Here is a 22878-nt window from a genome sequence, read left to right on the forward strand (position 1 = left end):
TCAGAGAAATTATGCATCTGTTAAAACGGCTTCTGATAAAGGATTATTGAGTGTTCCAATGGTCTAGACTTCTAAAATCCTAGGTCATCCCATTTAATTCTTATTCACCACATCTTACTTCCCGTAACTCTAGTTAATATCAAAACTGTAACTTTTTCATATGGGAACGAGTACCTTGTTAAGGGTATTGGTTGTTCCAAGACCTTATTGCCAACGGAGATGTATATATACATATTATGGAAAGAATCTTAAAGAAAGCATGGACTGGCGTGGACTCTAAATTCTTCCAGACAATAGAAACGATTATTCTGATGGTTAGTCTTACCGCCGTTTTCCGAGAAACGTTTTATAAGCTTAGTCAGAATGACTCTTGGGGCCTTTTTAGAGTATGGATGTGAGTTCGCTAACACCAATTTTCCTATTGCTATGTCCAGATTATAACTGATTACATAAAGAGGCGTTTCATATTTTGACATGCAAATTGTCAGGATGGTTAATAAACAGACTTCACGCGGCACTGAAAACTCTCTTAACATCATCTCCAGGTCTTGTAAATTAATGAATCATCAGGTGACACACCTTAACCTGTCATCGGAGTTTTCGGGAAATTGGAATAGGGAAACGTTTCCTTTGTTCAAATATCTATAGAAACAAGATAGGATGTAAGATTTTATTAAAATTATGTATTATATAATAATAATAGATAGGATTATGAGAAGATATTGTGCTTTAATAATATTTATATTTTGTTTACAACATATCGTCACTAAAGAACCATCACGCCCGTCGTCATACTTCGGGACAGGAAGTAGAGTACGCCATTTTCAACATATCAAATCTTAGTTGTTTCGTCCCGAAAGTTATCAACTATTGTAGAGTTCATGTACCCCGTTGGGCAGCGTAAGTGTTCTCTCATCTGGATAGTTTGTGAAATTAGCCGAAAATATCCTGTGGTTTTTGGTATTACTCAAAGTGTTTTGTGGATCATTGACACACTCCCCGTTTCCCTTGTTTGCGGAGGGAGAGTTGACCTTGTTAACTTGAACATCGAGGAGTCTCCCAACGGAAATTCACATTTTATTTCTTTTGGCTGTCGTTGAATGGAATTGAAATGCATCTTACCAATCAAGCGAAATAAATGAAGTTTTTGTTTCAACTTTTACCAAGCTAACACGTATGATTAGGGTAAAACATCAAAGCAGGCCACGCAGGCCAGCTACCATCAGTGCAAGCCACCCTCCGAAAAAGTACATTATAACGCGTCCTTACACCCGAGATGGGCATCAGTCGCGACTTGTTGTTGGTGAGAAACGGAGCTAAAGACCTCTACTCTCCTTTCGAAGTAAGTATTTTCCCCAAAGTTAGAAATTAAGGCTTTTAAGATTTAAACAGATTTAAACAGAGGGTACTGAAAATGGCGCCCACGGCAGTGGAAATCTCACCAAAACGCTTTAGAAATTTTTACTTACAACTAAAAATGTTCGAAGATTGACGCCATCTCGATGTTTTACGGAGTAGCTTGTGTCAATAAACTAACCATTTCCTGTGATAAATCCGCACACCACTTGTACCCACAGACGCTGGAGCACTTTTATCACAACAATCGAAACACGATTTCTCATCAACAACAAGCCAGGCGTAAACAGCTGTTGGGGTAGAAAGATGACGAGAAGCGTGCTCTTGGCTAATTTTAAATAAGTAGTAAAACATCAATATTTTACATATTTATGATGATTAATTTGAAAATATTCGTTATTGAAAAAGTAACTCGACTCTGACTCAAATTTAAGTAATTATTTTTCTGAATTAGAACGTTCTTTCAAGTTCTGTATTATGACGTCACGACATCTTGACTTTCGTACCTATTGTAAATAATTGCTATACTCAACTGTCATTTGCAGAACAGTTTACACCAGTTATTCATGCAGATTGTTATCAGCTATACATGTAATTGTTATAATCGTAATGCGCATATATATCTTTATTATTTACTTTTTGGATATATGAAGATGTTTTACTGCTGGATTATATCGCCGTAGTGTGACGCAATCGTTTTCGGTCCATGGGCCTCTTGTCTGTTTTCGCACCATAAGAAATTATGGGGCCGAATTTGCAATGACCAGAAAGTCGTTAAAAGAGGAAAGTTAGCATTGAGGGCCATATGTTTTGACTGAGAAAAATACAAATTTATTCAATAGCTAGCTTGTAAAAAATACTTGGTTATCAAAACTTGATTGACAACTAAGCAGCATGTCTACTATGGGTTTCAGAGACAGTGCAAGCAGGTTTTTGGGCAATACCTATTTTCTGTAACGAACACTCTTAACAGAACGAGATTTTGCTATAGTGCATTACACCCAGTGCCGTAATTTATAAGGGTATCGTGAATCACTAATCGTAAAGAATAACGACACTTGTCCTTGTACCAAGAGACAAAAACTCCATTATGCAGAAATGGATACGAACACACCGCGTATAAAGCTCCACCTACTCCCATCCCCCCCCCCCAAACTCCCCAACCCCCCCCCCCCCATCCCTTTTCTTCTTCCGTTCCTCCGCCTTCCTTTCTTTCTCTCTCTCTCTCTCTCTCTCTCTCTCTCTCTCTGTTGCCATTCGTATGTGTTGACCCTCCAAACTGGGTATAAGACTACACACAAACGTTGAAATTGGTGAAATTAGGCTATGTATTGGAAGTATATATACATAAATATTAAAGCAATTTTATCATTATTGCATTACTATGACAACTAGAATTCATGGAAAGTTTATAAACCTGTTAAGCGTCACCCACGTAATAATACGTTTACCGCGATCTACTCGGTAGCGCCTTCAACGGGATATTACTTCAAGACTTTAACTGTGCTTGTCAAGTCGTCAGCCCCGTAATAATACGTTTACTCGCATAGAAAGTGTAGGAACATCATTTGGTAACACTCTCAGCACATGGGAAACTTATTTCCAGCCTGGCAACTCTTTTCCTGGTGGTCGCTTATGCTAGAAAACTGCCTGCCCTGTTGGTTTTCTTTCAATGCGCTTCGGGCGTTTTATCGAGACAAATTGGATTTCGCGTCTTTCACAATGAATGTCCCAAGAGGAGGCATATTTCTTTAGTGAGATCAATCAAATACTAGATGAGGAGTGTGATATTGATAACCTATTTGATGATGAGAGCTCTAGTTCTGAATCCTCCAGTGATGATACAAACTTTTCTTCCAATTGCGGAGTGAAGATGACTTTTCTTTGCCGAGTGACTGGACTCGAGAGAGAGAGAGAGAGAGAGAGAGAGAGAGAAGAGAGTAGAGAGAGAGAGAGAGAGAGAGAGAGAGAGAGAGAGAGAGAGAGAATTTTCCAACAGTTTAATTACAGTATGAATAACAAGCATAAAAATCAAACTATTAACTTTGAAAAACTATCATCAGTGCTATGATCCCTGATTACAAAAAAAAAAAAAAGCGTGACGGTACGTTAGCAGCGAGCTCATCAGGGGCGGACGCTTAACAGGATAATGGAACGGCATATGTGTGAAGCCTCCACTAATGTGGCAACGATGATTTTGCCATTCTTAGCATGCAAACATTAAAGCATGCAAACATTAAAGGTTACATTTATTTCTGGCATACGATTATTTAAGAAATTCAAAATACTAATAAAGACTGAAATCAATGAAAAGTGCTAGCAAAAACAAAAAACGCAAAAAAAAAAAAAACGTAGTCGTTCCTCTATGCACTTTTCCGTATTCGTTCCTCTATGGTTTTCGGCAGCCAGATGTACGAAAACGTTAGAACATTTGATTTTATCTACGTTAGAAATATCTGTAATTTTTCGGGGTAATTTGTTGCAAAAAAGGGTATATACATGAATTAAATCAAAATTTTTAATAACAATGTAAATTTAAACTAAATAACGAGTAAAGTAAACAGTTTAGGGAATAAACTTTGCAGTTTCGTCGTCTGTCGTCGTCTGTCGTCGTCTGCTGTTTGTAATTGTGTTTATGGCGCGCGCGCTTAGAAACCAGGAACAGCACGGGTTTAAAGTGCAATGTGGAGTGAACTGAGACCAAAATGTGTATAATAACAATCAAATAGCACTGTGGAGTTTCAGTTGTGGTGGCAGTAAGGATTAAAAACCGCCGATTACAAGGTAAGAATGAATTCAGTTCCAACCATAACCCCGGGAATAACAAGTTTCATACTTTCACTAATATAGGCAACAAAATGTTGTTTTATTGTGCTGATTACAACTGCAATCTTGAGTAGATCAATAAACGTTACATACATACGCTAACATGTTCAAATGAGTGCTGGGAAGGCTGGGGAAAGATGGTGTCCGTCACTGATGAGAACCGTCCATGAAAAACGTAGCCGCCATATTGGATTTCAAAACTGCCTTGAAAACATATTTTACGAAGAGCTCACATGCTTATTTTAGTTCGTATGGGGCTTTCATATATCACAATATGTTGACGAAACTTCAGTCTTTTAAATGGTATGCTTAGAGTTGCAATTGTATTCATGTTTTCACCATTAAATATCGAGTGAATAAGACCCGTCCACCGTGATGAGGGTTGGCCTGTACTGATGTTTCCCCCTATATAGTAGTAGCTAGGAGAGAGCAGGTTAGCAGGAGTAAAACCATCCAAGCTTGGTTCTAAGCGATTTTTTCTTTCATCTTTTTTTTATGGTTTTCAAGGTTCTGTAGACAGGACCTTGCTTTTTATGCTGTGCCTGAAGGTCTGTCTTTGCATAGATCTACCCTAATTTCTTTTCATGGTGGTAATTTTTGTTATCCCGAAGAGTGACCTCAGACTTAGGCTAGGTTCATTTCCTAGGTATCCGTCAGGAAGCCTTGGCCACATCATGCTTATCAACCAATAGGCTAGGCTGTGTAAGTCTTTGGTAAATAAACAAGAGCTTCGCATCAGTATTACTTTGGAAATTTAGTATGGTTGCTTAGGGTAAACAATTGAATGGACTGCCTGCGTCCATCTTACCCGCTCGTTGACCCACCTTCCTGGAACTTACTTTTAACATGCCCTGACGCCAGTCATGAGCCATCGTCTGTGGAAGCAACACCTTGAGACTTGTACTTTCCTCTCGAGGTAAGTGTTCTCTCCCAAGTTACAAAAATAGGGTAAATAATCACGGACGATCCACCATAATCACGCTGGACGGGTCTAATTCACTCTATATTTAATTGGTGAAACAAGAATACAATTAAAACTCTAAGCATACCATTCAAATTGAAGTTTCGTCAACATAATGTGATATATGAAAGCCCCTTACGAACTAAAGTAAGCATGTGACCCTCTTTGTAAAATAGGTAGGGTAAAACATCACCAGAAGTACCAACACTTATCACGCTGGACGGGTCTTATTCCAACTCTATATTTTAATCTGTGAAACAAGAATACAATTACAACTCTAAGCAAATACCATTCAAAAGATGGAAGTTTTCGGTCAACTTAATGTATATATGAAAGCCCCTACGAACTAAAATAAGCATGTGAACGCTCTTCGTAAATATGTTTTCAAGGCAGTTTTGAAATCCAATGTGGCGCTACCGTGTGGATGTACAGGTTCTGATCAGTTGACTACATCCATCTTTCCCAGCCTTCCCAGCACTCGCGTTTTGAGCAATGTTAGCGTATATAGGGGGAAACATCAGTACAGGCCAACCCTCATCACGGTAGACGGGTCTTATTCACATCGATATTTTAATTGGTGAAACATGAATACAATTGCAACTCTAAGCATACCATTTAAAAGACTGAAGTTTCGTCAACATATTGTGATATATGAAAGCCCCATACGAACTAAAATAAGCATGTGAGCTCTTCGTAAAATATGTTTTCAAAGGCAGTTTTGAAATCAATATGGCGGCTACGTTTTTCATGGACGGTTCTCATCAGTGACGGACACCATCTTTCCCCAGCCTTCCCAGCACTCATTTGAACAATGTTAGCGTATGTATGTAACGTTTATTGATCTTACTCAAGATTGCAGTTGTAATCAGCACAATAAAACAACATTTTGTTGCCTATATTAGTGAAGTATGAAACTTGTTATTCCCGGGGTTATGGTTGGAACTGAATTCATTCTTACCTTGTATCGGCGGTTTTTATCCTTACTGCCATCACAAACTGAAACTCCAGCTGCTTATTTGATTGTTATTATACACATTTTGGTCTCAGTTCACTCCACATTGCACTTTAAACCCGTTGCTGTTCCTGGTTTTCTAAGCGCGCGCGCCATAAACACAATTACAAACAGCAGACGACGACAGACGACGAAATCTGCAAAGTTTTATTCCCTAAACTGTTTACTTTACTCGTTATTTAGTTTTAAATTTACATTGTTATTAAAAATTTTGATTTAATTCATGTATATTATCCCTTTTTTGCAACCAAATTACCCCCCGAAAATTACAGATATTTCTAACGTAGATAAATCAATGTTTCTAACGTTTTCGTACATCTGGCTGCCGAAAACCATAGAGGAACGAATACGGAAAAGTGCATAGAGGAACGACTACGTTTTTTTTTTTTTTTGCTTTTTTGTTTTTGCTAGCACTTTTCATTGATTTCAGTCTTTATTAGTATTTGAATTTCTTAAATAATCGTATGCCAGAAATAAATGTAACCTTAATGTTTGCATGCTTTAATGTTTGCATGCTAGAATGGCAAAATCATCGTTGCCACATTAGTGGAGGCTTCACACATACGCCGTTCCATTATCCTGTTAAGCGTCCGCCCCCCTGATGAGCTCGCTGCTAACGTACCGTCACGCTTTTTTTTTGTAATCAGGGATCATAGCAACTGATGATAGTTTTTCAAAGTTAATATTGATTTTTATGCTTGTTATTCATACTGTAATTAACTGTTGGAAATTCTCTCTCTCTCTCTCTCTCTCTCTCTCTCTCTCTCTCTCTCGAGTCATTGCAAATTCAGCCCCATTATTTCTTATGGTGCGAAAACAGACAGAGGCCCATGGGACCGGAAGTGATTGCGTCACACTACGGCGGTAATCCGGCAGTAAAACATCATCATATATCCAAAGAGTTAATAATAAAGATATATATGCGCATTACGATTATAACAATTACATGCATAGCTGATAATCTGCATGAATAACTGGTAAACTGTTCTGCAAGAAAGTTGAGTAAAGGAATTATTTACAATAGGTACGAAAGTCAAGATGTCGTGACGTCATAGTACAGGACTTAAACGAACGTTCTAATTCCAAAAAATAATTACTTAAATTTTAGTCAGAATAGAGTTACTTTTTCAATAATGAATATTTTCAAATTAATCATCATAAATATGTAAAATATTGATGTTTTACTATTTATTTACAAAATTATCTAAGTGTACGCTTCGTCGTCGTCTTCTACCAAAATAGTTGTTTACTTAAAAACGTCCTGGTAAGGGACCCTGTTCCGATTGTTGTGATGAAAGTGCCCCAGCGTCTGTGGGTACAAGTGGTGTGCAGATTTATCACAGGAAATAGGAAGTTTGTTGACACAAGCGACTCCGTAAACATCGAGATGGCGTCAATCTTCAAAATATTTAGAGTTGTAAGTAAAAATGTTGAACGCGTTTTTTGGTGGATGAGATTTGGAACTGCTGTGTACACCCTTTTCAACAACCCTCTGTTTAAATCTTAAAATTTTGGTTTGGCCTTAATTTCTAACTTTGGAGAAGTACTTACTTCGAAAGGAGAGTAGAGGTCTTTAGCTCCCTTTCTCACCAACAAGAAGTCGCGACTGATGCCCATCTCCGGTGTCAGGACGCGTTATAATGTACTTTTTTGGAGGGTGGCATGCATTGGTAGACGTTGGCCTGCTGCATGCCATGTGTTGTTTTACCCTATGTTTTCAAGGCAGTTTTGAAATCCAATATGGCGGCGATCGTGTGGCTGGACGGGTCTGGTCACGGATGGACACCATCTTTCCCAGCCTTCCCAGCACTCATTTAAACAATGTTAGCGTATAGGGTAAAACACCGCGTGGCCTGCAGCAGGCCAATGACTGTCAATGCATGCCACCCCCCAAAAAAGCCAACAAGAGACAAACCCATGACTTCATATTGCCTCTTGCAATAGGAACAAGTTCTTGCTTGCTAGTTTTTTAAGAGGTACGCTTGCCTCCCTCTTATTACTTAGGTCCAGAGGTCTGACCATTGATCCTGCGGTACATACCCCGATCATTGGGCAGAGGCTAGGATCCCTCCCTCTGCTCTTATGACCAGGGAGGGAATTCAAGGTTGGGCGAACACCAGTCTGTTCTTAAGACTCAGATTCCTCCCACCAAGAAGGGAGTCTTCCTATTGTAAAGGACCGATGGTTTGTATTCGTATCGGAACAAATAACAATTTGTTGAAAATTGCATTTTTCCTAACTATACAAACCTGAGGTCCTTTACACAGTCCCACCTCATGCCACCTCTCACTCTGTTTTCTCCTGGGCCTAAAGCAAAGTGGTGCGCGGACTGTCGGACAAGCAGTTAACTACCGAACTCCCTTGTTCGAAGCTTACGACCGTTCCAGCTGCCGCTAGTTACCTTCCTATTGTAAAGGACCTCAGGTTTGTTTAGTTAGGAAAAATACAACTTTCGACAAATTGTTATATTTTCCACCCTCTCCTAACACTTGATTCATTGTGCAACAGAGAGGTTTTTTCTTCCTGTTACACCTTTCCAAACAACTTTTCTGTCAATTTCCTTTCAGCGGTGAATGACCTCATAGGTCCCATCTCTGCCTTTGGCCTGAATTCCTATTTTAAACCCAACAATCTTGCTGTCTGACTGCACGCTGCTGCCTACGCCAGCTGCGCAAGAGATATAGGAAGACTTATTTGCAATGTACGTAGTGCCGATTTTAATTACTAAACCCATCGTAAAATCGAATTAACGCGAGTCAATTACTGTAGCTTCAATACGGACTATATTCACGATCACGTCTTGAATAATTTTCCTGATTTCCTAATTTTTGTTAGATTATCGTGGGGAACAGAGTCGGTCTAGTTTTCTCTCTCGCCAAGTTTTTCTGTTAAAACTTGTCTTTACACAATCTTCTTTATCTGGTCATTCTTCGGATGTCGCTTTGGAGTCTTCTCGCTCATTCTGTTTTCTTTGCCAATAACACAGCAGAGCAAGAGTTTTCATCGTTTCATCCTGAAATTTGGGGATCTCTCTCTCTCTCTCTCTCTCTCTCTCTCTCTCTCTCTCTCTCTCTCTCTCTCTCTCTCTCTCTCTCTCTCTCTCTCTCTTTTTTTTTCCGCACCTTCCACTGGTCCTGTAGTTCCCAGGCTGCTGGTGTTGATGCTACAAGGCGGTATCCGCAACTCTTTATTTTCATCCTTACTTGTTTTGAGACGTAATGAGTCCTCTGTAGTTCTTGCGGGGGATACGGCAGTTGGAGATTCAGGTGCGCCATTGTTGACTGTATCGATACCGGTTGTGTCATCACCCACTCCTTTCATAGGGTAGTTAGTAATCTTCCTTCTTCGTTCCCATTTATATAAATTAGGTGTGTGAGACGTAACGTGCTTACCACACTAATTGCTGGGCGGCTATGGCCGTTGGCAGTTCGTCTGCATCATAGTTAGCACTTTTTGTGCCCTCGGCCCCCTTTCTTAGGTTAGCTGGCAATTTCCTTCTGCGGCTCCCATTGGTTTCTCATTTCGAAACCTGTCATTAAAGCACTGTGTACCACACAGTTGGTTCTCCACCTGCACAATGTCGGCGCTAGGTGCTCCGGTGGTTAATCGTAGTGACTTCTCTCTCTCCTGCTTATTTTCCCAACTTTTTCCTGCTGCTTTTCTGTTCCACCTTAAGAGGTTTCAAGGTGGGTTCGACCTTGATTCTGTGTCTACTGGGAGTACTTCCTTCCCTCACTTGCTCCGGACTCCAGTCCAGGTTTAGTATTGGTAACGGGCGTTAGTTGGATCGCGTTTTGCGACCTCTTCGCTTTTAGGGGGTGTTGCTCGCCTATTGTAGTCGGACCAGTCTTGTCACTGGTGAGTGCGGAGTTTCGCAGTCAAGTGAGACTGGTTCAAGGTTAGGTCATCGTCTTGGTACACGTTTGCCACAACAGTGTGGGAGTGACTAGCAGGGTTGGGCGTTCACCGCCAAGATATATTCGGCTCGGGTGTAACGTTATCGTCACTGTGTAGTGAGGGTATGCGCAGTCGAGTGACTAACTTACAGGTTTTGCGGAACTGGTGACAGCTCTTGTGAGGGGGTGGACAGCGGTCAGACAGGGGTTACATCATGTCTGGGGGAAGTGCGGGTTGCGCAGTCGAGTACGACTTGCCCAGGAGTTTATCATCTTGTTGGTATATCGTAGCACAATCGGATCGGTAGGCTCAGATATGATGAGATCTTGTATGTCGTTTGGTATCCTGTTCCGGTGTGGCCGGACAGGTCTGACAGAGGATAGATACTTTTAAAGAGACTCATTTGCTAGTTGTGGTTTTTTGTTTCTCCGGCGAAGGAAGCGAGTAGAACGGATTGTGGACTTTGTCCATTCTCTCTTTCCGCATTCCAGGCTCCGGAGGAATCTCACAGTTAATTCAAGTAATGTTTGATACGTTGTATTCAACCAAAACAGCAGCCTCTCAAACATCAAGTAGGCTGATATGGTTTCGGCGAGTTGGACAGTTTTTGGGGAAGGACTTGGGCTAGCATCATTTTCTGTATGAGGTAGCAGGTAACTCCTCTGCCGGAGTCCGACTTCGGTTTACGAGTTAGTTGAGGCTTTTCTGCATTGGGTTCCTTTACTGATTCGTGTGGTAGGGGTTACGGATCATGAGGCTCATATTTGGAAGACACCTTTCACAGCCAGTGGAGGCCGTGTCCCACTCTGTGGATGTGGTGAGAGTTGATGGGTGTTTCACTGAGCCTGGACTGTTTGATAACCTCTTCACTTTGGTTTCGAGGGGGTTTGCATATCAGACTATCACTTCTGATGGTTATACTATGTTCTTGTCAAGGTGAGGAGGGACTAATTGTTAAATCATTGCCTCAGCGCTATCCGGACATTCATAAGAAGGGGTTCTTAGTCAATCCAAGAGCGCAAAGTATCGCGGAGGGCTACCCTTTGGCTTCTGGAGGATTTGGTGTCGGCAATCGTGTAGGTGGTTATGGAGGAGTTGGTGTGGTTTTTCACAACACCGTACCTTAGGAATTTCAGTTTCTTCAGATAGGTTACTCGCGGGTCCTGTCGTTGCGGTAAACTCAGTGTTTTATAGGTTGGCTTGGTAGAGTTAGGGTGTGTTAGAAGTTTAGGGAGGCAGTGATAGTCTAATGAACTCAAGTGTTTCTGTTGGTCAAGCTTAGACTGAGTGTATTGTCCCTTAGCCCTTTGAGGGTTAGGCAGATCCCGATGGTCATGTTGGAATAACTACTACTACAGCACAAGTCATCTACATCAGTGAGCAGTAGAGAACTGAAGGTCCTGCACACTCAACTTCTCCTCCATACATGAGAGGCTACATAGCCACATGGGAGGTTCACCATTTCCCCTCCATACATGAGAGGTATAGAATACCACATGGGAGGTTCTTCAGACTAAGGCGGTACCTTGGACTCGACACCGATGGTATGGTACTTCCTCTGCAAGCATCCTCACCTACTGAGCTGGACAACCAGTTGAGCAGGTTTGTTTTTACCCCCATGAGTAAGAAGTATAGCATATCACATGGGAGGTACTTCTGACTCAGACAGTACTCAACACTGATGTTGAAGTACTTTCTTTGCAAACATCCTCACCTAGTGAGCTGGACAACCAGGTGAGGAGATTTGTTTTTACCTCCATGAATAAGAAGTATAGCTTATCACATGGGAGATACTTCTGACTCAGACGGTACCTTAGACTCAACACTGATGTTGATGTACTTTCTTTGCAAACATCCTCACCTCCGAGTTAGATAACTAGGTGAGGATACATGCTTTTATACATGGTAGGTTGTTTATGAGTTACCTGCGTATGTTCCGTGGACATGTCTGGCTGAATTAGATTGATCCCACCTCCGCGTAAATGTTGTTAATCGGGCTAATTCAGGTGTTCAGGGAGTGTATTACAATATGAAGTTTTCATAATAAAACTAATATTGTAATTCTTACCTGAACACCTGAATGATTCCCACCCTCCTTCCCACTTCAATTTGATAGTGAATGATTCAATTGAGGAGACAGGCCTCTGTTGGCCGGTATTTGCAGCAGCATTGCCAATGGTAACACAGGTAATTCATTTTGACTATGATTTTTAAACTTTGCAGCATTTGTAACACTGACAGTTAAAATTACCCACTTAGTGGGTTAATGTGTGGGGATATAGTTCAGGCTGGTCAGTGACCAGGGCTAGTTCAGGTGTTCAGGTAAGTATTACAATATTAGTTTTATTATGAAAACTTAATATTTTGAAGATTGACACCATCTCGATGTTTGCGGAGTCGCCTGTGTCAACAAACTTGCCATTTCCTGTGCTAAATTCACACACTACTTGTACCCATAGATGCTGGGGCACTTTCATCACAACAATCGATTTTTGGTAGAAGAAGAAGCAGCAGCTTGCACTAGATAATTATTGAAATAAAGTCAAACGGCAGTATAAGGTCATGAATTGCATAAATATTTTTCATTCATGATTGTTAATTTGAAAATATTTGTTGTTGAAAAAGTAACTAGATTCCTGACTCAAATATCAACAGTTTTGCTTATGAACGGTACCTACAGCATTCTTCGCACTCTTCAATTGTTTATCAGTGTTGCCAATTGGTATGTGTTTACCCTCCAAACTGGGTATAAGACTTACACAAAACCGTGGAAAAAGTGAAATTAGTGTATCTGTAGTATATATATACATATTAGAGCAATTTTATTATTTTTACTTTGGTGAAATAGGTGCCTTTTACATATTGCTTTTTTGAGATTTTGTAGTGTTGAAAGAAAAACTGGAAAAGAATTTGCAATAAAACTTATTTTGTTCATGAAACTTACCTGACAGATATATATATAGCTGTATTTTCTGAAGTCCGACAGAATTTAAAAATTCGCGGCACACGCAGTGGGCGGCCAGGTGGTAGTACCCATTCCCGCCGTGGGAGGCGGATATCAGGAACTATTCCCATTTTCTATTCATATTTTTTCTGTCGCCGGTCGGTAAACAACTGTTTACAGACCTCCGCCTAGGATTTTGAAAACTTCATTAGCCGCTTAAGTATCCTAATTATTCTTTCGATTATTAACTTGGATTTGTGGCTAGGCATACGCTATCGTAAATTTTTTCATTGCATTTGATGTCTGAAGCTAGTTAGCCTAGTTTCAGACTTTGTTGTCTGCATGGTAAGGTGAGGCTACCGGAACTTTCGGTAGACACTCGCTTAGTATATATGATGTTTACATGTTTTCTTTGCATAAGTTCAATGTAATTAGTGTAATGTGTGACTGATTACGGAAGAAGGAGGATTCATGTACGCATTTTAGAGCGTGTTAGAATCAGGAGTTTTCCTCCACAGTAAACAGAAGTTAGAAATAATGAACCTTCTAACCTCCTGTAGATTTTATTTTGCCTAACCCTGTGGTATGGCTTACGGGCCTAGAAGAAGTGTCTGCTAGAGGATTACATCAAGTAACTTAGACTAAAGTGCTCGCTCTCCAATCAGTGTTGTGAAGTTTAGTGCCTTGTGTTGTGGAGGGGGCGTCAGATCGGCCCCATAATGCCTCTAGGCCTGGACCTCTGTCGGACTCCCAGGGACTCTGGGAGAGGGCATGTCGAAAGCCGCAAGAGGGTTACGGGGGCTCCCCACCGATCTGGCGTCCCTTCGGCAGGACCTGTTGACGCTTCCCAGGCTGCTAAAGATCGTGCACGTGCACGAATCTTGAAGGATTGCTTCTCGTCCTCCGAGGCGTCCTCCCCGCGCAAGGGTTGGAGCTCTCGGAAGGACTCGCGCCCCTAACCGAAGCTTTAGAGAAGAGACGCTTCACGTCCTCCTCTCTCATCACGAGAGGATGAAAGAGTAAAGAGACCACATTTTCCCTTTTAGAAGAATGCACTGGCTCTTTTACTAAGGGACATTTAAGGAGGCTCATTCATCTTGCCGAAGAGTGATTTGAACCTCCTGCGAGTGAACGCTCATGTATACATCAGGATACATTATTAAGGAGGCTCATTCATCTTGCCAGAAGAGTGATTTGAGCCTCCTGCGAGTGAACGCTCATGAAGGTTTAGAGCTGTTTCAACCTCGCTAGCATTCCAAAAGAATTTGGTAATCAAGGACATTCTTGATTCCACCTTTTGGAGGAGCAACTCAGTATTCGTCTCCTCTCCTCATGGCGCTCCGTATACGTTATGTAACGTTCGCTTTACTTCAAAAAAGCAAGCTGATAAGTTTGACGGTCGGCAAGCTGCTTTGCACAGTCAAACAGTCTCTGGTCGGCATAAGAAGGGCAATTTAGACGTGAGGAAGCTTTTGGAGGTGCTCGACGTCCTATAAGTAGAGACATTCTCCAGGACGCTCGGCAAGCACCTTGCGGAAGACGAAAGCCATACGTCTTCCTTTAGTGTTCACACTCTTCAGGAGCAGCATGCGGCTCTCCATGGAGACTCGCATGAGGACGTCCCTTAAAAATATTCAACGTCATACGCAAAACGCGGTTCGTCATAACATTGAGATGTTGGCAAGGTCGCTCGCCAGGACGCCTCTTGGCGGGCCTTGCATGCATCAAGGCGCTCAACGAGGTTCCTCTGAAACGTCGTTCAGAAGACTTGGTGTTCTCTGCTCAGACACGTCGTAGCTAAGCAGGACGTTTTTTGAGGACGCTCAGCAGGACGCTCGGCAGGACGCTTTTGAGGACGCTCAGCAGGACGCTTTTGAGGACGCTCAGCAGGACGCTTTTGTGGACATTCGCCAGGACGCTTCGGTGGAAGCTCGGCAGGACGCTTTGCGAGAGAAAAGACTTGTTGAAGGCGTCTTATTGCTGTTGAGGACATTTCTTTACAGAAATTTTAAAAAGGATTCGGAGTTAGCGGAGAGACATACCCGAATTTTTTCTTCGATCCCTCTTTCCTCTTCATCGATTTCTTTGAGAATCGGGAAGATTATATACTCGGATTCCTGGGTGACTTTCGGTCATGTTATAGGTTTTCCCCTATTAGCAAAGTGCTAATAGTTTTGTCAAGTCAGGACGTTTTCCCCATTGTCATTTAAGTGGGGGACCCCTCATAAATGGGGTAGTTCTCATTGACATAGATTTTAACGTTTTTATCGTTTAAGCGGATAAACTCATTAACAAATTTCGGAAGAGCTCTCATTCATTTTCAGAGGCTCATCCGGGGAGTAAGAAAAAGACTTGTAGACTAGATCCAGGAAGTCTTATGTCCAATATCATAAGAACATTGAACGGTCCTTTTCGATCCTCGGTTCTCTTGATGATTTCTATTCGAATATTACTCCTTTTCTGGCAAAGAGTCAAGGAGTTCTTTAAAAAGTCTCATTCATTAGAAACGTGGACAGTCGGTTTCCCTTTCTTTCTCTCTTCCTCGTCGAGGAAAGATGTAGTAGGGAATTTGATGTTCAAATTACTACAATACTTATGTAGTTTATCTTTGCGTCATTTTGCTAACGCATGGGTCAAGTCATTTACGCATATCGTATTTACCTCTGCGGATAGAAGCCGAAAGAACTGTTGTTCTAATGTATTTATCGGAGTAAGAACAACTCTTCAGGTATTGTTACGACAACACCAACTCAGCTTCTGTATTTAGCGAATTCTGTTTCGTTTAAATAGGCCTGCTTGAGAGTTTCCTTTTGCTCGATAATATCATACCTATTCCTTCGTAAAGGAGTAGCTGGCAAACTCAGGCAGTTAGTATTCTGTTCACCATTGAAGCTTTCCTTTGAGGAAGACTTCTCCTTCACTCTCTTTGATAGAGATCGAAGGTGGTCGATCTCCAATCCTTATTTTGTTTTCTTGAAGGAAAGAATTTAGGATGGAGATCGTTGTTCAGAATCCTATAAATATACTACGTATATTAACCTCGCGACATGATTCTACTAAGCAGTTGAATTGTCCGAGGGGTAGGCGCATATCCTAGTTTTTCTACGGATTGCGACTTAGACAAGAAGTATTCTAATTGAACTGCAACTCGGGGTTGCCTGCAACCTCCCAGGAGTTTGTTTCAATTTTATATACTTATGGTTTTGTCACGACAACACCATTTCAACTTTTATATTTACCGAAATTCGTTTCGCCTAAATATAATTGCTCGAGCATATCTTTTATGCTCGGTGGTTCTAGCCGAACGCATTCCTTTGTGGAATATGGATTACCTGGCAACTCAGGATGACGAGTCAGCGGGAGCTCAGGCTCTGCTACTGCGTATTGAACTGCCTGTGCCTGATAGCCGCTCAGTATCAGCTGGGCCTCCAAGATGCACGGTTGTTTATGTCTCTCTCTCTCCCCTGCTTTGATTGACTACCGCAACCGTATCTCTGCCCAACAATCTTGGACTTAGGTCTCTGATTAAAGGGGATTCTCGCAATTATGAAGGACCATCTTCTGCTGTGACGATAGATTCCATCGCCTTCGATATTGCGAGAATTTTCAACAGAGGTATCTCTTAGACTTATTCATTTTACTGTTTACCCCCCGCACGGTAACAGAAGTCTGTACAAGCTCTCCCGCTGCATCGCACTGATAATGCGAATGATTTTGCAGACATCTGAGTTTGTTTTTAAAATATCTCATATTCGTAGGTGTACAATTGTTTCATTGTTCATCCCGAATTAACAGATATGTCATAAAGACATCGCCTACTCTCCGACCTGACAGCTCTACTTCCAAATGTTCAGCCATGAGAAGCAGTTCTTCAGGCGGCTTTCCCCTGTGTTTTCATTACTGAAGAACGCCCCGCTTTCATTGCAACTACGACTTCTCACCGGACAGCAATGAAATAGTGGTTTAGCGTTTTCAGTCATTTGTAAGCACACAGGTTTCAGAATCTTGAGAATTCCTTCTCTCGTTATTCGTCTGTGAAGACGTAGGTTGCATTCAATATCTACCTTCGTCTTCAACGGTACATAGCGATAAGATCTTCAAGAGATGGCAGTCTCTTGGCCAAGGCAAAGCAGTGCTGCCTATTTTCAGTGTTCAATCGGAGGAGGCCGTTTCTGGAGTAAGTGAAGGGAAATGACTATTCCTCCAACTCGACCTCTGTGAATTTCCTTATGGTTCTATCTTTCCGTCTGAAGTATGAGATAAGCTAGAAGTCCTAACTATTGTAGAATATGCAAATATGTTGTTGACGGCCTCTAGGCTCAGAGATTCGGTTCTGTCAAACAACAAAGCTTCACGATCTTTGAGGTCTGTGGAGATCTTGAAATTCTCTGGACCAAAGGTTCCGGCATGGAACTTAGACGTAGTCTGAGTTTCTGATGCCAAAAGCATTTCGAACCTATCCTTTCTGCGAACTTAATACACGTGACAGAAAGGCTAATATTGTAACCGCTCTAGCCACGACAAAGAGGGTTAGTGAGGTTTTAGCCATCATCAGAGGTTTTGGCTTTAAAGGACATAATGCGGTCTGTCCTCTAAGCCTTCCGTTCTTGATAAGAACGGAAAAAACAAACCTGTCTAACCCTTGACCGAAGGCTTGGAGACCAAGGGTATGGCACAAATTATTGGCAAGGGCATTAGAGTCCTGTGCCCTGTAGGGTCTCTCAAGTTTTATCATGATAAAACTATAGAAAGTCAAGGTCAACGGACAATCTGCGGTGCTCCGTAAAAAGACCAGACTGGTTCATGTCCAAGAACACCCTGGCATTATAGCCAAGGAGTTCTTTTAAGAGGTCTCATTCATTATGTTTGCATAAAGATTTGAGATTTTTTCTTAATATGAATGCTCAAGAGGTGAGGGCGCGGCCTCGGAAGCATTTCAACAGAGCATGACACTCAGTAACATCCTGAGTGCCACGCTTTAGCGAAGCAACTCTGTGTTCACTTCACACTCCCGACGGGATGTGAAGACGACATTTGAGATCTGTAAGTCGCTAGGACCATACATTTCCGTAGATATATTATTGGGGGCAGGAAGCAACACGAATCCTATCGTCCTATAGAAAAGGGATAGGTGCTTTTAACTTTGAAGGGTTGGTCGCTTGAGGCGCGTTCCTTTTCTTTAGCCTAGAAGTTATGGAACTAACTTTGATAGGTTAGGTCAGGTGGTGGTTTTAGCTTCGGTGCCCTCAGAAGTATGGTCATATGGTCTAGTCACATTGTGGTCACGCCCCCCGTTGACAGATCATCTAGAGCGCACCAGCATTACAGGTCTCTACCTCGCTGGCAACTCTAGTAACGCAGAAGCAGACTTTGGTGACAGTAATCACGAAGTCGGCTATGCTAACAGGTGAGGAACCAAGATGTATATCATCTACTTAATTTAGTTTCCCAAAAAATCCTATTCTGTCTCTTCCCACCATCCGAAGGTGCGATTCAGCTATATATATATCTGTCAGGTAAGTTTCATGAACAAAATGTTATTGTTATAATACAATTAAGTTTGTTCATACTTACCTGGCAGATATATAATAAAAGTGCCCACCACCTCCCCTCAGGAGACAGTGGCACTGATAAAATATGAATAGAAAATGGGAATAGTTCCTGATTATCCGCCTCCCACGGCGGGAATGGGTACTACCACCTGGCCGCCCACTGCGTGTGCCGCGAATTTTTAAATTCTGTCGGACTTCAGAAAATACAGCTATATATATATCTGCCAGGTAAGTATGAACAAACTTAATTGTATTATAACAATAACATTTTATACAGTTAAATTTTTATCATATGAAAATAAGAGAGAGAACCTTTCATATATGATATAAAGACAGGAATGAAATAAAAAAGTATTTAGTGCATTATAGTATATGAAAAAAAAATCTTTTCAAATGAAATGGGTATTTTCATTTAGAAAACTTTTAAAAGAAAACTTCAGCTAACCACTGTTTTTACATAGCTTTTTACATTCACAGGTCTTTTTGTACTTGTTTACAGTATGGTACACTTTGAAGCATGGCAAAATGCACAAAGGTGGTTTGTTAGGACAGATTTCACAGTGATATGTCGTTTGTCTTCTTTTCCACTGCCCTTTTTTCTAAAAGCAGCAGTCAGTACTTCTTACACTGCAAACAAATCAGGCTTGTGATTTTCGTCTTCAAATTGAGTAATGAAATGCCTGCCTGTGAGTCTGTTTGATAATGGTGATACCAGTCTCCTCTTACCAATATGTGGCCTTTTTGAATAACCTTACAACAATCTTTTTGCAAAACCATGTAGACTGGTACAAGATAAGAGTTAATGTTTGGTCAGTGGTAACTCACCATTGATCAAACAATAACTCTTTTTCAAACTTTTCCAGGCTGAAAACTAAGCTAACCTGCACAGCAAGTGTGAGTGATACAAAAACAAATAAAACAATCATTATCTTGGATAAAAATATAAAACTAGAGCGGAAAACCGAAAGTAATCTAACCTACACAACTGTGCATGTGAAGCAAAAGCAAGACAGGAAATGCAAGAAAAAAATAAAAGTGACTGGTGTTATGAGTTTAGCTTGCATTGCTCCGTCAGTACTAACTTTTCAATACTTTCCAAATAAACTGGCTAAATCAATCGGTACTCGTTTCCCAAACAACAACATCCACGAAACCCAGGCCTCTGATTTTTTTTTTTTTTCAAATAATGTCCATGAATCCTAGCCTGCCTAAAACACTGGCATGTCTCGACTAGGCAAATGGAGGAAAAAGGGAGTCCTTTATATGTGAAAAAAAAAAAACAGCAGACTTTTGAACCATGGTGACTCCTTAGTGGTGAAGGAACACCAAAGCCCCCTCTTCTTAAAACCCCCTTTTGCATGCAGGGAGGCTGTTTCTTTTGAAGCATCCCTTACTCCCTTGTCTACACAAAATAGGACATCAAGAAGTTCCGATCCTATGTCTGAAAGGAAGTCAGGGTAATCTTGAATCTGCTTCTCCAGGGCTCCAACTTACCAATCCAAAAAAAACTTATTATGTACCTCCAAAATCTTGAAGGTATTCTTCATAAAATGATCAAGTTTGGCTGGGGAGAACATTAATCTTAGCAGCAGATCTTTGGGCCAAATCTATGAGCCTGGAGAAGTCCCCTTGAGAGGAGGCAGAAATTCCCAAGGAAGGAGCCTCTCCAGTCACGTATACCTTCTAGTCAGACCGTGAAGAATGCAGATAGCTAAAGCAAGCCTTCCCTTTCTCTCTTGTCTGCTAGCCAAAAGTCAACCTCCTTAAAAGCCTTCTTTACAGAAGTTGACAAAACCATCTTAGGAAGCTGGCTGAGTCTGGTACAATGCTTAACTGAACCGTTGTAATATGAGAAGCAGGAGCTGCTAGAGAGGAAAAGGTGGGATATGTTCAAAGCAAAAACTTCAGTAACGCTGCATGAGCTGATGACAAAACCTCTTCTGGTGCATTATCCTCTTTCTCTTCTAGGAGAGGCTCCCTAGCGGGTTTCAGCACATAAAGCCTCTTCAAATTACCCAAATTATCACCCAACTTCTGGTGGACTGAATCACTAGACTGTACTGTTCCTGCATGTTCTTGCTGAGGCACCAAATTTGCTTTATAATTCACTGAAGCAGAAACAGAGCAATTGAGATTCTTTACTGCCTGTCGCTTGGAAGCTGACTGTTCCACTAATACTGAACGAACAATGTTCACCGGGCATTCCACTGGATGCTCGACTACTTCTGGGCGCTCGGAAGAAGTTAGGTGCTTTTGAGCCACTGGACGCTCAGGCGCTAACTGGCGTGCTTCTGGGACAGCTGCATCACTAGGCATTGAGGCACGCTTATGTCTAAACTGTAGGCGAGCTTTCAGGAGAAAACCTCTCTCGGTTATCCCAAGAATTGCACGAAGGTACAGCCTCTTTAGTTGTCTTACTCTGAATCACTGCTGTCGCAGAAACCTGCTGCAGGCAGACCTTTTCATGTGGTCTGGAAGAATCACATATCAACCATTGGCACCTCCTCTCTGGTCAGGATGCCTCAGAACTAGATAAAGACGGTTCACTTCCACAAAGACTCTTCCATGGTTGTCTGCTTTCTTCACCTGGGATTTAGCAACAGGTGAGACTGAGGTGTCGACTGCCTGTGGCAGACCCTACTGACCTCCCATGGGCTTCTGGTATGGCTTCTCCTTGGTGCAGGGAAGTATGCCAGGGACCTTTGCCTAGGAGAATCGGCAGGACAGACAGCCACCTCCTCCACTTGCACTTCGCTCAACACTTGCACTCCATGAGTGCTTTCACTGAATAATCAAATTGAGTCACTACAGTGAATAATTCGAATTAACTCTCTAAGGTGGCAGTGGTGTTGGGGTTAAGAACCTGGGAGCTTTTATCATGATTAGCAGGAAGAGTAGAAGGCTTAGGAATGGTAGAAACAGCGGGAACAATCAGAACATCAATAGATGTATTTGATTCCTGACTAGCAGCCAATCTGTCTTTCTAATAGTAGCCTTTCTTTGTCTATCCCTTGCTAATTTAGATAGATAAAGAAGCTAGTCTTCCATGGCTTTGCTTTACATCCCATCCTTCACACTCCAAGCAAGTATTAGTCACTAAGCAATTTTGCCCTCTACAATTAACACAAATTGTGTTAATGTCATATCTAGCACAAGTTAATCTAGTGCTAGATAGTGTCGGGCATCGTCGGTCTCAAGTAAAGTAAAATTCAGTAATTGACTTATCTAAATTAACTGTATAATCATCTAAGAAAATCACATTTCCTGTCTAAATAATGCCAAATGGTTACTGAATAAGAGTACTTCACCAATTTCCAGCTAAAGCAGTAAAGAATTCACATTCCAAACCAGCTGCTGACTCACGACCTCGTCATAAGCTGGCTAAAACAAATTGTAGCACTTATCTCAGTTGTTGTTCCTCTTCCTGAAAAGTGGGTGGGACTAGTCACTAATAGCTGAAAGAAAAAAGAATCGCTACCATGAATTCCAAATTTTAGCTGCCAGTGCTAGAAACTGTTAGCTAAGTAATTACTTGGTAAGTTACTTATGTAAAATTGTGATTTTTATTATGAAAATATATTTATTGTTGCAGGTTGATAAGTTATTGTTAAGGTGTTTGATTTTTAGGTGTAGTGTTAACATTTTGTAAGAAGCACTTGTAAAAATACTTTTATAATACAGTACCTATTTCCTTACGTTCAGTGTATTTCAGCATTTGTATTAACTGGTTTCTAGATTCTTCTAAACATACATTATATTATTTCTATCCAGTAGGGGGTTAGTGCTATCCGTGCACTTCACATATGATGCACTGTAGGCATTACTTGAGGTTCTTTGCAGTGTCCCTTCAGCCCCTAGTCACAACCCCTTTCATTCCTTTTACTGTACCGCCTTTCATATTCTTTCTGCCATCTTTTTACCCTCTTCTAAAGTGCTTCTTAGTGCAGCTGCCAGGTTTTCTTCCTTTTACAGTCTTCCAACCTTTTACTCTGAATTTTCCTGTCAGTGCTTAGTGACCTTATATGTGCCAGTGCTTGGCCTTCAGTCTAAAGTGTATATTTATTTTTTTTCTTCATATAACTTTAAAAGAAATGTAATGTTTTATTGCAGCACCTGGTCCTCCTGGCCCCCCCGGCCCACCTGCTGGCCCGGGGGGACCTCCAGGACCAGCTGGCCCCCCAGTGCCCCGCCCCTTGACGCTACCTCCAGGACCTACCCCTGCTCCTGGACCAATTACCACAATTGTTCCGCAAGCTCCAGGTACTCCAGCTGTTGCCACTGGAACTGGCATCAGTGCATTGCTACCTCCTGAACTGCCAAGTGAGTTGAG

General features: G+C 41.5%; 1 protein-coding gene across 1 annotated transcript in view; it reads left to right on the top strand.

Moving 5' to 3' along the window:
* Positions 1-771: 771 nt before the first annotated feature.
* Positions 772-22878, top strand: part of LOC135219708 (protein argonaute-2-like) — a 117674-nt gene continuing 95567 nt past the window's right edge. Inside the window, exons 1-2 of the mRNA XM_064256695.1 lie at positions 772-900; positions 22659-22868. Of these exons, the coding sequence (XP_064112765.1) occupies positions 882-900; positions 22659-22868 (229 nt within the window). The 5' untranslated portion in view covers positions 772-881. The remainder of the gene's footprint in view (positions 901-22658; positions 22869-22878) is intronic.

This window comes from Macrobrachium nipponense, chromosome 1 (genome assembly GCF_015104395.2).
Source record: "Macrobrachium nipponense isolate FS-2020 chromosome 1, ASM1510439v2, whole genome shotgun sequence".
NCBI classification, from domain to species: Eukaryota; Metazoa; Arthropoda; class Malacostraca; order Decapoda; family Palaemonidae; genus Macrobrachium; species Macrobrachium nipponense.